Below are 14,181 nucleotides of genomic sequence, written 5' to 3' on the forward strand. Positions count from 1 at the left end.
GGAATTGGACTTGGGAGGGATTCACCAACATGAGTATATTTCGTCCAGCTTCTCTAAAACACTACCTGAGATTGTTACTTTTTAGTTTCAGCCCTATTGTGAAAAGCAAAACTCTAAAAATAGAAATAGTCGGGATAACACAAACAACCATATGGCTTATTCCCTCTGTGGTCTCAAGAGAACGGAAACAGAGGACGGGAAACAGCAGACTCTGCTTGGCAACAGAGACCATAACGAGTATTTAAGTCATCCTACTTAGTGTTATTACTGTTTCTTAAAGGGACAGTGTGGGTATTTTGAAGTGGGGTTGTGGGGAATTCTTATCCAGAGTCAGTGTATTATCTACAGTAGATGGAGTTTAGCACGGCTGCAAAGCAATGACCCGCTGTTTTAGAAACCTAAAAATATAAATATCAAACTTCCCGACGGGGAACTGAAGCCGTTAGCTACCGCTCTCTTCAAAGCCACCGGACTCCTTTGACAAAAACAGTTATTTTACCTTGTTGCTCGTCTACTGTTTTAATTGTGCGACTTTGGTGGATCCGAATGATCCCTTTAAATCACAAAAGTCAGACAATAACACGACTAATGAGGCAACTGCTGTGTCCTGCGAGGACAAATGACTGTTTTTGTCAAAGGAGTCTGGTGGCTTCAGATCCCCGTCTGGAAAGGGCTTTCTTAAGACTAGGTAAAGCTGTGAAAATATAATAACTAATATAGACGTTTAGGTGTCTAAAAGACGTGCTGCTTCCCCGTAAATTACTCACATGCTGGTGCTCATTCAAAACACGCCTTTGGGGAAACTTTCTTTCCTCTCAACTGCTATTTTTATAAACGGTTATTAATGAGAAACCCAGAAGCGTTAGGGACTGAAGACGGAGCACTTTCTTCCTTCTTAAATTGATTTTCATGTGACGCACCCGATCTCCTGCCACCACAGTGTGTTGAAACAAACCGCCGGGAGAGTCGGCATTGTTCGCCCCCCTCAGGCCGAGGACCGCGATAGCCGCAAATCCTCTTTCAAACAATCCTCGGTAACTGTCTCCACATGCTCGGACTGGTTGGATGCTGGGAACAAACTGAAGCAGACTGAAGGGCAGCTGTTTTGAGCAGAAAGCTCTTTGTGGGAGCTCCTCGATCAGGATCTGCTTTCGTGACGGGTGGAAAGCCTTGTGGCACTTTTTTCAGTAATCAGCTTCTTCTTTTCTTTTTTCTTTTTTCTCCCCTCGACTGACGGCCGCGAAATATTTGAAATCCGTCGCCACCCAATGGATACGAGGCTTTCGGTCTCGCCGCACCCTCTGCGCCCACGTTTCGACTCGCTGAAGATAAATTATGGGTGCCTGCCGGAGCGAAGTGGACAGAAGCGGCGGGGATTGGTCCCGCTAAAAAAACCCACGAGGTTTAAAAATAGTGGCGTTTGTGATTCCAGATTGTTGGGGTTAGGTGAGGTTCTGGTGCAGTGTGGACCTTCCTCTCTGCCCACAGTGTGCTTGTGTTGCCTTAAAGGAATAGTCCGCCCGCAAAACTACCATTTGTGTATCATGTAGTAAGGTAACCTGGTGAAATTGCACACGCTGCGATCCCTTGGTGTTCAGTAATCCATCAGTATGATCATGTGTTGTTGTATACGTCAGCTGCACCCGTCACTGCAGCAGAGTAATGGATGTTTAATGGACTCTTCTTCCTCACTCAAAGCACTCTTCAACCCGGGAGAAACCTGATGAGGGAATGGATTCTTTTTGATTCCTGGAAGTGAAGACGAAGAGGAATCCCCAAAAAAAAAAAAAATCCATCGCCATTACAGCAAGGCACACACACACACACACACACACACACACACACACACACACACACACACACACCCTCTACTGCCATGTCTTTATACACACACACACACACACACACACCCCCACAGCCTCTACTGCCATGTCTTTATATATACACACACACACACACACACACCCTCTACTGCCATGTCTTTATACACACACACACACACACACACACACACCCCCACAGCCTCTACTGCCATGTCTTTATATATACACACACACACACACACACACACACACACACACACACACACACACACACACACACACACACAGCCTCCACTGCCATGTCTTTACACACACACACACACACACACACACACACACACACACACACACACACACACACACAGAGCTCAGTTAAGAGTCCCTTTATGCGGTCATGTCTGACATGAGTCACTCTGCGCCAGGCTTGGTGTCAAGCTGTTCAATATTTCCCCCCCTCCCTCCCTCATCGAGGACCCCTGCTGCTGGTCAGGTGCTCGGGGGGGGGGGGGGGGGGGGGGGGGTGAAAGACACTGCACAGTTCATTTAATGAGACAAACGGTCTCACTAGTCAATAGTAAGCAATAAAGAAGCAGTAAACGGCGCGGAGCGGTACGTAGCGCCTCCTCTGACACGCTCTCCTTGTCTGGCCGTTAATAATGCGCTCGAGGAGACATCGGATGAAGAAAAGGCTCATTCATGTGTTTGTTGTGGCCGATGAATCGGACCCTTTCTACCGCCGGTTTGATTGCGTTCTCTGAGCATCGTGCAGCGTTCTGTCGGTGCTGCGGTTCACAACAAACTCTGTCATTCGTAATTTAGATCTACAAGTCTATTATGTAGGTTGTGTATTATGAGGAGGATGTAATGTGTTTTTTTTCTGTTTTCTACTAAATATGTTGCAAGTTTGTAGATCAATATGCACATTTTAAATGTTGTGTTGGGAGTTCTGGATGAAAAGTGTTCCTGGATAATAAATATAACGATCAGAAATAATCTGAAGCATATTTCCTAAAAGAAAAATATGTTGCAACGTGAAGTTGTGTTACTGAAGGAATCCTATTCATTTCATTTTATCCCATATTTATGTGTTTTATATCTATTGTCTATATTTTTCCCCTCTTGTCTTTGTGAGGATATACTGTCATGTCATCATATTGTCACATTTGTTATGTGTCTTTTTTTTCCATTATTAAAAAACAACAATAATAATAATAATTGAGACCTGAAACGTAGAGGATGATTTCAAAATACCTTTAATCATTAAAACACCAACAGTCCATAATCCACATCCGGCTGCAAAGCCTCGTTGTGCCTTCAGGATACTTACAGACACTTCATTTTTTTTTTAGAAACCTCAAGTGTATAATTTAGAACTGGACGTACAGACGAGTGACAGAAGTGAGGAAACACTTCTTTCCTTTCCTCCAGTAGAGACTTGTGTAATCTAGGAGAAGAGCACGGAGGACAAACTGTGGCTAAAACGTCCTCACTAAGACATTTTAGGTGGATTTTTCCTTATTCATTTGTCACCCGTCTGTAGTCATTCATGGCACAAGGATTAAATAGTGAACACGAGTATTAGCTCCGGTTGATTTCTAACGACGGCGTCTCATTCCCGAAAGCTGCTGCTCGTCATTCTGATCGGTGAGATACCGAGAGATGCCGCCGGCTCACGTGTAACGGTTCCTTTTTTATTTTCTTCTTCTTTGTTTTTTAAACTGGTGAACGCCGAAAGCAGCAACTAAGATGACAAGCTGTCTTTGCGCGATGCAGTCGTCAGTAGTATTTGCCAACATTGTGTGGAAAGGCCACCGGCCACCGGGTTCAGCCTGCAACTGTGAACGCGCTCGAGTGTTCAAACACGAGGCGTGTCGGAGCGGCTACCCGCTAACCCGGAGTGTGTGTGTGTGTGTGTGTGTGTGTGTGTGTGTGTGTGTTGTGTGCGTTAAAGTGGCAGTCGCATAAAGCACTGGGAATGAAGTTAGTTGGTTTGAATATAAATACAGTTTGAAATAAAGAGCTGTTCCTCTACTGTGTAAGGCAATCGTTCCTGGACACGAGGCTCCAGGAAAGAAACAAAAAGCACACACACACACACACACACACACACACACACACTGCACATATTCAAAATCAGGCCAAAAGCCAGCAGGACCTTCAACACACACACTTAAAAAAAATAGACACACCTTCACAAATCCACACTTTAACAGACTCACACTCACTGCTACGCATATTTTCCTCATACACACTACTGACAAAAGTAAAGTGCAACTCTTTTTTTTTTTTTTTTTTTTTTTAACACTATAATCGGGTCATTTGTTATGTCCGTCTATTTTCTCAGTCAGACTGACAGACTTTTTTTTTTTCCGTCAGAACTTTGTAACACTGGATAATTGGGACCGGTTGCCCTCCGGTGGGAGAGTCTGGTGTCCAGGTGTGAAACCTTCTTAATGATGGACGCAGCAGACGATGCTTGCCTCCTGCTTTTTTCAACGCTGGGGAAATCTAAATATACTATACAAAACTCCCACTACCCAAAAGATGGGCTGGGAAAAAAAAAAAAAATATCAAGCACACAGTATTCGACAGAGGAGGAGTGGGGCTTATTTTGTAATTACAGGCACCGTGTGTGATGTCTTCATTGTCCATTGCAGCTTTCGATTCGTGTCTTTTCCTACAGGTGTCGGTGATCTAGATGAGTCCGCTCACACCTACCCAGGGTTCTCTCTGTTTTGGTGCAGATTTAAGGCCGGGATTCAAGGAGAGTATTTTTTTTTTTTTGGAGGGGGGGGGGGGGCGCCCAAGATCTTTCAGTCGTGCCTCCATCAGTAGCTGTACATGGACAAGGGTGTGTCCTCCATCATATCGTCCTGCACGAATATACAAAAAAAATGGAATAATTATACACATAAAAAGAAATGTAAAAACCTTTACCTTGTCGTGAGACAGCCCGGGGAACTGAATGTGTTATTTATGCTTATTTTAAAGCCACCCGACTCCACTGACAAAACCTGTAATTTCACCTCACAGAACACAGGAGGCGCTGGTTTACCGCCGCCTCCGTCGGTTAGTTTGTTTGTGTTATTGTGGGACTACGGTGGAATCAAACTAACCCTTTATATGAGATACTGGGGTTGATACTATGGATAAGTAGCTCATGCAACCCCGCTTAAAATAAAAAAACGCCACACTGTCCCTTTAAGTCTGCCGCATTAAATGCGAATGAGCTATTAAATTGTTTTCCAGAAGATCAGAGGTTAAATGTTCACTGGAGCTCTCATCCTGATGTGTGTGTGTGTGTGTGTGTGTATATATATATATATATATATATATATATATATTTAATATTATAGCACTGGTAAGTTGTCACCGTAAAGCTCACATCTGTGCTCAACGATATCTGACGGACTGATTATTTCTACGGAAACAGCTGCAGTGACGGCGTTTTTCCTGGATGTCAATTCAAATTAAATGCAATTAAACCTGTACAGCAAACAGACATCCTCTGTCCCTGGACCCTCACATTAGAAAAGGAAAATCTCTCCCCCCCCCCCCCCAAAAAAAAGACCTTTACCGGGGGAAAGAAAGAAAGAAAGAAACCTCCTGGAGAGCAACGGAAGACGGATCCCTCTCAGGATGGTGCGATATGTCTCAAGACGGCGTAATCACATTAGCCTCACCATAGGGAGGTCCTGCAGCCGGCGGAACTCTGGTCGGTTGTCTCTCCGCCGCAGTTTGAGGAAGAGGAGCAGAGTGATGATGACCGCAGTGATGATGAAGGCCGACACCAGGCCGGCCAGGAGCGGGTCTAGTGTGGGGGAATCGTGGACCATCGTGGCTGGAACCAAAAGAAGAGAAAAATTTAAAACACACACAGGAGACACTTGAAGGAAGAACGGATTTGACTCGACGAGGTGTAAATAAAACAGTAGAACTCCGGCTTCTTTAACGCTCGTTTAAAGCTGCGAGTGGAACTAAATATAGACTCGGCATGTTGAGTGTTCCTCGTGTGCGTAGCTCGGGACAGAATTGTCAAACACGGGACGGTGATGTTAAGCTTTCCTGTACTTGAGCTCTCTGTCGAGCGAGGGAATTTATTTATAGGACAAAAAAAAAGAATGGAGCAGTTTATATTGTATGTGCAGCACAGTGCAGCATGTCTTTTTAATCTCTCACATCATCCCTCTTGACCTTTTCATGTTGATGTCCGTCTGTGTTTGTATATTTCTGTGTGTCAGCGTATTCCTGTATATGGATGTTTCCATGGAAGACTGCTTTGTAAACTGTTTTTTTTTTTTTTTTTTTTTTTTTTTTTTAAAACCATATCCTCTGGTTGAAAGTAACAACAACCACAGAGCAGTGAAAGCTCCCTGTTCCTCTGGCTAACGGAAAGAGGCGAGGTGCCAAGCGTGGCCTAATAAAACCACGCGGACTGAGAGAACTTTATATATTCCGACTGTATCCAAGTGGGCCGGTTCAAATGAGGGGAGTTTTTCCTTCCTTTGTGACGACGCCGTGGCGAAAGTCCTCTCAAGGTGGAGTGTGTATTGTTAGCAGACAGACTGAGGGGGAGAGAGAGAGACAGAAAAAAAAAGAAAGAAAACAAGAGCATTCTCAAGGCCAACGAGTCCCATGACTGCCTCTGTCTCTTTTCCCAAACAGAGACATAATTGTGGAGTGCTTGGTGGTGACAGTGCTTGTAGAACATTTAAACGCCTGAAGGGGGGAGGGGGGGGGGGAGGGGGTCTGTGTGCGCAGAGGCTTGTGCTGGTAAACAAAGAAACAGCGTCGCCTTTGTCGTTCGGCCAATTCACCACAGGCTGTCGATATCAGAGTCAGAATAAATTCACACACCAACGCAGAAGACATGGTGCACTTACGGTCATCCCCGACGTTGAGCTGGGAGGGGTTGTCGGCGTGGGGTTTGGCCTGGGCGGAGGAGCTGGGAGGCGGGGTGACGGCGTGCGGCGGCTGGGCTTCGCTTGAGGCCTCGGGATGCTCGTCGGCCTGTGAGGTTTTTTGCGGAGGTGCGAGCGTCGACGACTCGGAGCTGGGGGCCTCTTTAGAGGAGCCGGCGCTGGATATTGAACTGGCGGCGACGATGGCGGCGGTGGTGCTTTCGGGTTTTGGTGGCTCAGGTGTCGCAGGTGTTTGGACCGAAGTGGGCGCGAGTGTTGTGTTGAGAGTGGGCTGGTTTGACGGTGTAGCAGAGTCAGGAAGTGCAGCGTGATGCGTCGTTTCTGTATGTGGCGTGGCGGTCGGTGTGTCTACGGTGGTGGTGGTGGTGGTGTGAGTTGAGTGTGTGGGGCCGGCGGTGGTGGTGGAGGTGGAGGTGATGCTGGTGGTAGTGATGGTGGGTGTGGGGGTGGTTGTGGGGGTAGTGGGGGTGTGAGAGGTAGGGGAAGGAGGAAGAGAAGGCTGTGACGTCAACTTGTTTTCCGGAACGGCAGCCTCTGTGGTAGAGACAATGTTGGCATCTGTACAAAGAGAAAGAAAAAACATATTATTTACACCGTAGTGTACCTCCGCCAACCAGTCAGGTTGCAGTTTACATCCATGTCTTTCCATTCCATAATGATTTTATCCTAGACATTTGTTTAAAATGGCCATAATTAGCATATAGCTTCTTGAGTTATGGCCAGAAACGTGTTATTTGAGGTCACATCTGTGCCAGATTTGAAGAAATTCCCTCGAGGCGTTCCTGAGATGTTACGCTCTCAAGAATGGGACGGACGTGAGGTCACAGTGAACCTGACCTCAGATGTACTCCGCGTTTCATGCTAATTAGCGAATGTTAGCATGCTAACACGCTGAACTAAGATGATTAGCCTTGTGGATGTGGGCTGTCACAATATCAGATTTTCACTGCACGATTATTGAAGAACTCATGTAAACAATACCATCACAATATCCATATACAATTTTAAATAATAATAATAACGCTTATGACGTTCAATGTGCATTTTGTCTTTGTTTTGGCTAATGAGTTGGAGGTGGAGAGCGAGTCTATAACCATTTAAGAGGTGCTGGATTATTAACACAGTATTATCATATGTGTATTATCAACATGATATCAATAAAAAACAACTTTAAATATCACGGTTATCGCCTGTACCGGTATATTGCGACACCCTTAGTGAGCGTGTTATGTAGCATGCTAACGTTAGCGTTTAGCTCAAAGCACCACAGAGCCGCTAGCGTGTTTGTAGCCTCTTTATCGTTGCTAAAGTGCACATTTTCAAAACACTGCGAGTTCCACTAAAATATGAATCAATTCAACTACATTCTATTGTGTTAAGGCAGAAAACTAAACGTTGACTATCTCAACGTTAAAGTTGAGTAGATGCAAACAGTACTCTGATATGAACTGTTTTGGGGTTTTTTTTTTGCGTCACCACAAGATAAACTTAAGTGCCTAAAAAAAAAAAGTGTCTTTCCTGTGAATATGTTTGGGAGTTTAATGTGTGAACCAGCACCCGAGTGTGTTTGCGAGAGGAGAGCAGTGAGAGAGATGTGGAGAGGAGGGGGGAGGGAGGGGGGGGGGAGGTGCATTACACTTCTCTTTCTCACCCCCTTGTGAAAAGTCACACAGCATTTAAATCACTTCTCTCCTCAACACCAAGCCAACTCCTCTCTCAGCACGTTTCCACCAAGCTCTCCCAACAGACTGCACTCCTTCTAAAATGCTGTGTTCTACTCTTTTTTTAGTCGCATCTTACGGCATCGGAGACGTCCTTTTCGATCTCTTGTCCTCCAGTTTTCTTTTAAATCGTATTTTTTTTTTTAATTGTTAAACTGGGTCAACGCGTTACCCCGGTCACTCGCTCTGTGCCTGTGCTTCTGGACGTGGAAAACAGAGATAAGGACTTAAATATAGCTCCTAAACTCTGAGCCACCTGCTGCTGGGAGTCCTCACATGTGAAGTGTGACAGACCGTCTTCTTCTCAAACGCCAGTTTGCCAAAAACCACACAGTTACCTTTCTTTAATTCGGGGGTCACGGTTGCGTTGCCGCCTGAATTGCCGGTGCCGCTTGTGTTCGTATTTGTGTCGGAGCCGTCCGGTGGCGGTGCGGCTGGAGCCTCAGGGGCCACGTTTTCTTGAGCGGAGGAGGCGGTGGAGGAGGCGGTGGAGGAGGCGGAGGCGGGTGGCGGCGGCAGCGTGGTCGTCATCTGATGAGGAGAGTCACATTTAGATAATCATCGGTCTCTGGTCTCATGTCCTCAGAGTCATTAGCAGCTTATTGGCTTATTCCAAGAAAAACATGCGCCGACAAACCATCTGAATCAGTTGTTTTTATCCAAACAGCAATTATTAAAACAGAAAGAATGTATACACACATATTGTATATCCAGGGGAAGTTATCTGACAGTGCATAGTCTTCTATCTCCAGGCCCATTTTGGGGTTCGAGACCTTTCAAACTGAAGCTCCTGCTGGCTCTGAGGCCTTAGAACTATCCAGAGTTCTCCCATTTTAAAAAACAATTATGAAAATTGTTTCCTATCAAGTCATGACTCCTCAGCACCCACACCGCCATCAAAGAACGGACGCAGATGAAGGCACCTGTGCACTTGAACGCACCGCAAAGACTGGAGCCATCTACTGCAGTCCTCGTGAGGCCTAAATGAAGACCTCCGCTCTCTCGGTCTCCTATCTCCTTCCTGTCCAAGTCCTCGTTTTCTGTCTCTACCTGCTTCCTCCTCCCCCCCCCCCCTCTCGTTGATGAAAACCAGAGCACTACTGTAATGTAATGTCATTACCGCTCACTAACACACTGCCATGATGCCTTTCATTACCTCCATAATCGCTCACTCGGCTCATCAGTGCACACACAGTGAGGGAGAGGGAGAGAGGGAGAGAGACAGAGACAGAGAGAGGGAGAGAGAGAGAGAGAGAGAGAAAGAGACAGAGAGAGGGAGAGAGAGAGAGAAAGAGACAGAGAGAGGGAGAGAGACAGAGACAGAGATGGAGAGAGAGAGAGAGACAGAGAGGGAGAGAGAGAGACAGAGAGAGAGGGAGAGAGAGAGACAGAGAGAGAGGGAGAGAGAGAGAGAGAGAGAGAGAAAGAGACAGAGAGAGGGAGAGAGAGAGAGAGACAGAGAGGGAGAGGGAGAGAGAGAGCGAGAGAGAGACAGAGAGAGAGGGAGAGAGAGAGAGAGAGGAAGAGACAGAGAGAGGGAGAGAGAGACAGAGAGGGAGAGAGAGAGAAAGAGAGAGAGAGAGAGACAGAGAGGGAGAGAGAGAGAAAGAGAGAGAGAGACAGAGAGGGAGAGAGAGAGAAAGAGAGAGAGAGAGACAGAGAGGGAGAGAGAGAGAGAGAGAGAGAGAGAGAGAGAGAGAGAGAGAGAGAGAGAGAGAGAGGCCTGTTTGAACTCTAAATGATACAAAAACAGACATAAATAGACGGCGGCTGTAGAATACTGGCCTTGTTCCCTCACTTGAGCTCCATTAGAGCTGCGCAGGTCAAACGCTGGAGCACTATGTTGTACATACATGTGTATCTCTCTTGTGTGAATGATGTGTGTGTGTGTGTGTGTGTGTGTGTGTGTGTGTGTGTGTGTGTGTGTGTGTGTGTGTGTGCAGAGTGGATTCATAAAGAGAAGCCCTGTTTGGCACTGTTGCGCACTCCTCTCAGGGTCTTGCGTTCCAGGCCAATGCAGCCGGCGCCTGAGGAAGCAGCTCCCGCTCACTTCTGCCTATCAGCCAAACCTGCCGTGTGAAACCCGACCGACCGCCACCGTCAAGTCCCATCAGCCCAGAGTGTGCGTGTTTGACTCTGAAGACATCATCACAACCCCGCCTGCCCTTAATTTATTCACCTATTTAGTATTTCTCCCTTATTTTAGTTTATTTTATTCAACTTGGTTGTGTTTTATGTATTTACTTACAGGTATGCCCATCTGTCATTGTTCTTATCATGCTCAGGCCTGCAACAACACAATGATTTTATTATTATTATCATTGTCAAAAAATCCCCAAAATCCCGGTTTTTCCAGCCGTGAGTCCGCTCCCGTGAGTCCGCTCGGTGCTTTGCCCTCTTCGGCCTTTTCGTCTGAACTTATTTCAGATGTTTACTGCCGACCTCTGAAGCTGCAGCTCAGGCCTCTACTGTACACTCTGCTCTTCTTTCACAGTAGAGGCCTCATTAGGACTCATGTGAGAGCCTAAAGTCACTGCAAGTGTCCTACACATGCAAGCATCCGACATGGACTGATACGACTTTTCACGCGTTCGAAAAGAACATCATTGATTAGGTATAACTTGTTTATTTTGGGATCATCCAACATGAAGAACCTTCCATGAATAAAGGACATATTATTGATATTACTGGCTAATGGTGTAGTCGTTAAATCCTTATTATAACACTTGAAATGACTTCATCTTCAGAAATAATCATTTTAAGTTTGAACTCTTTCCACGTTCTTATTTATTATGTATTTCATATACAGGTCATAAGTGTTCATTTTTTTATTTTGATGTTTGTGTACTTTTTTTTTCATATTTTGTGCATTGTGATGAAGACTGTATTCATGTGACGATATGAAAATATTCATGTCCTGATTATCCTGGCTAAATAATTCAGATATTATCCCGATAATCATCAAAATATGCTTCAAACTTATATCAAATATTTTGGATTGCGTCACAGATTGCTCACTCATCACTCATCTTTTTTTTTTTTTACGTGAAATACAAACAATGAAACAATATTAAATAAGGTACTTATCATAAGGCCGCCCTGCACGAGTAAAGGATAAATAAATAACATTATATGAGGCTCTATATTTTGTAACTTCTCTACCATGACAGAGCGCTAGACAGCCCATGTGACAATATCCTTTATTATCCCGCAATAACTGTGTTCAATCAGTTTTTATCTACGATACTGAACACATGCAGTTACTTCCTTTGTGACTTTTTCCGTGTTCTTTTTTTTTTTTTGCTGGATAAAGGGTCAGAAGGATTTATTTTTCTGGACAGAAGCAGAACATTGAACAGAACCAGACTTCAGAGGGTTTTCAGACGAACATCCTGATCTTTTGATTCCATCTCTGCACGCTGTGTGTTTATGCAAATACGGCTCCACGCGAACTCCGTGACGTCTGGAGGCACCGCTTTAAAATCAAAGGTACTACAGAGGCGAGCCAATTAGCACGGAGCCAGTACAATGACAGAGTGCTGCTGCACGCACACACACACACACACACACACACACACACACACACACACACACACACCACACACACACACACACGGAGGTGTCATTTATCACAATGTACTTTCCTCGCTCGTTACAGCCAATAAATGTCCTCCAGTGGAGCCGGCTGTGTTTCTATTCAGCCGGACGAGCTGATGGGACAGTTCCGCTCAATCAAATCATTTTTCTTTTTTCAAAATGTCAATAGTGTCATTTTGTTTGTTTTATGTCAGAGGCACTGAGGCGAGGGGGGGGGGGGGGGGGGGGAGGAGAGAGGAGGGGTAGGAAGAGAGAAAGTGTTTAGGAGAACAGGTAGGAGGGAAGGTGGGTAAGAGTTAAATACAGGATGTGTGAGAGGAGTGTAAATGTGATGCAAGCAGAGAGAGGGGGGGGGGGAGGGGGGGGGATGTGACAGATAAGGCGCGAAGCTGTTAAAACAAATAAGAGAAGAAGGAAAAAAAAAAAGTAATCAAGCTGTGATTTGAAACAGAAACGCGGTGACTGGAGGTTCGTCTGCCTCTAGATCTATCTAGAGGAGGGTTGACAGAAAAGTTCACTCTGTTCTTTAAATGGAGTAACAAACCTCCGACTGTGAGCTCTGACAGCTTAAAACACCACAGGTGCCTGGGAGGCAGGTGAGATTAGTGTGTGTGTGTGTGTGTGTGTGTGTGTGTGTGTGTGTGTGTGTGTGTGTGTGTGTGTGTGTGTGTGTGGTACAGTAAACCATTCTGACTAGTTCTAGTACAAGTGAATCCAGAAACCGAAAGTCAAGAGATGAAATAAGCAAATGTGAAATAAATAAATTCGACCTACCCGTGGATCCGGAGTGAACGAGCAGCAGCGCACAAAGAGCGATCCACACTTTGGTCTCCATCATCTCTGTCCTCCGCTACACGCTGAGGAAATGACTTAGAACAGATCTCTCGTCGTCTTTCTCTCTCTCCTCTCTCTCTCTCTCTCTCTCTCTCTCTCTCTCTCTCTCTCTCTCTCTGTCTCTCTTGTTCACCGTCCGATCCCAGACTTAGAGGACACTAGTTTAGTTTTTAGAATTCCCAGGCAGCGGAAGGTTTTTTACTGTACAATCCACTGCAGACTGCAGCTCTGCCAGTGTGTGCGTGGCTGGAGGGACTGAAGGAGGAGTGTGTGCGTCTCTCTCGCTCTCTCTCTCTCTCTCTCTCTCTCTCTCTCTCTCTCTCTCTCTTTCTCTCTCTCTCTCTGCCACGTGTTCCCTGTTCAAAATAGTCAGCGGGTCTGACTCTGTGCCATGACGCTTTTTTTTTTCAGTAGAAGACTGACACCTACCCGCATTAAGGGTGCATTAACGCAACTATTTTGAATATGTATGTGTTTGTATGTGTACGTGTATATGATACACCATTCTACTTGATTTTGAACGTTTATGTAGTTTTAACATTTTTATTTTTATTTTCCCCTGCTGTTTATTTATATCTGGTGTTTTGTGTCTTTACTTTTTGTTAATAAAATAAAATAAAATAAAATAAAACAAAACAACATAAAATAAAATAAAATAAAATAAAACAAAACAACATAAAATAAAACAAAATAAAATAAAATAAAATAAAATAAAATAAAACTAAACTAAACTAAACTAAACTAAACTAAATTAAATTAAATTAAATTAAATTAAATTAAATTAAATTAAATTAAATTAAATTAAATTAAATTAAAATTAAATAAAGTAAAATAGCTAGATTTCTCAAAGTGTTGAGATCCACACTTTCTACTCAGGGACTTTGTTGTGACTGCAGTCTGAAATTAATTAAATTATATATTTTTTGTGAATCATTATGTCGTGTGTTTGTAGTCTTTATGCTATATGAAGAAATTAATTAGTAACTAAAGCCAAGTTAAAGTATATTCTCTGAAGTGTTTGACTTGATCCGGAAGCTTAAACCGTCTCCTCCTCACTTTTTGGTTTGCATGACTGGCGCTTTCTGCAGGGCGTTTTACTGTAATGTGATGTCCTAAGTTGACCACGTGAGGGCGCTGTTGCTCTATAGTTCATTTTCACATTGAGGGTGAAAAAAATACGCATTTGGTTTTGGAAAATAGTGTCGAAACTACAGATTATTGCACTATTTCTCTGGAGGATGTAGTCCCAAAGAGATTACATTTATAGCGCGCAGTGACTTCATT

At 44.5% G+C, this 14,181-nt stretch overlaps 2 protein-coding genes across 3 annotated transcripts in view; one reads left to right on the plus strand and one right to left on the minus strand.

The window, feature by feature from the left end:
- Positions 1-1,862, plus strand: part of LOC137866459 (general vesicular transport factor p115) — a 12,348-nt gene extending 10,486 nt beyond the window's left edge. For both annotated transcript variants that reach the window (XM_068702388.1, XM_068702389.1), the window contains exon 12: positions 1-1,862. This exon is cut by the window's left edge and continues 216 nt beyond it. The gene's annotated coding sequence lies outside the window, so the exon portion shown is untranslated.
- Positions 1,863-3,060: 1,198 nt separating this feature from the next.
- Positions 3,061-13,144, minus strand: LOC137866460 (uncharacterized). The gene is made up of 5 exons (XM_068702390.1): positions 12,838-13,144; positions 8,805-8,997; positions 6,707-7,303; positions 5,507-5,664; positions 3,061-4,696 (listed from the first exon to the last, which is right to left on the minus strand). The coding sequence occupies exons 2-5, from the start codon at positions 8,995-8,997 to the stop codon at positions 4,652-4,654; spliced, it is 993 nt and encodes a 330-aa protein (XP_068558491.1). The 5' UTR covers positions 12,838-13,144; the 3' UTR covers positions 3,061-4,651.
- Positions 13,145-14,181: the final 1,037 nt, after the last annotated feature.

Source organism: Cebidichthys violaceus, unplaced genomic scaffold (genome assembly GCF_023349555.1).
Source record: "Cebidichthys violaceus isolate CVI_PGR_0920_01 unplaced genomic scaffold, fCebVio1.0.p SCAF_84, whole genome shotgun sequence".
NCBI classification, from domain to species: domain Eukaryota; kingdom Metazoa; phylum Chordata; class Actinopteri; order Perciformes; family Stichaeidae; genus Cebidichthys; species Cebidichthys violaceus.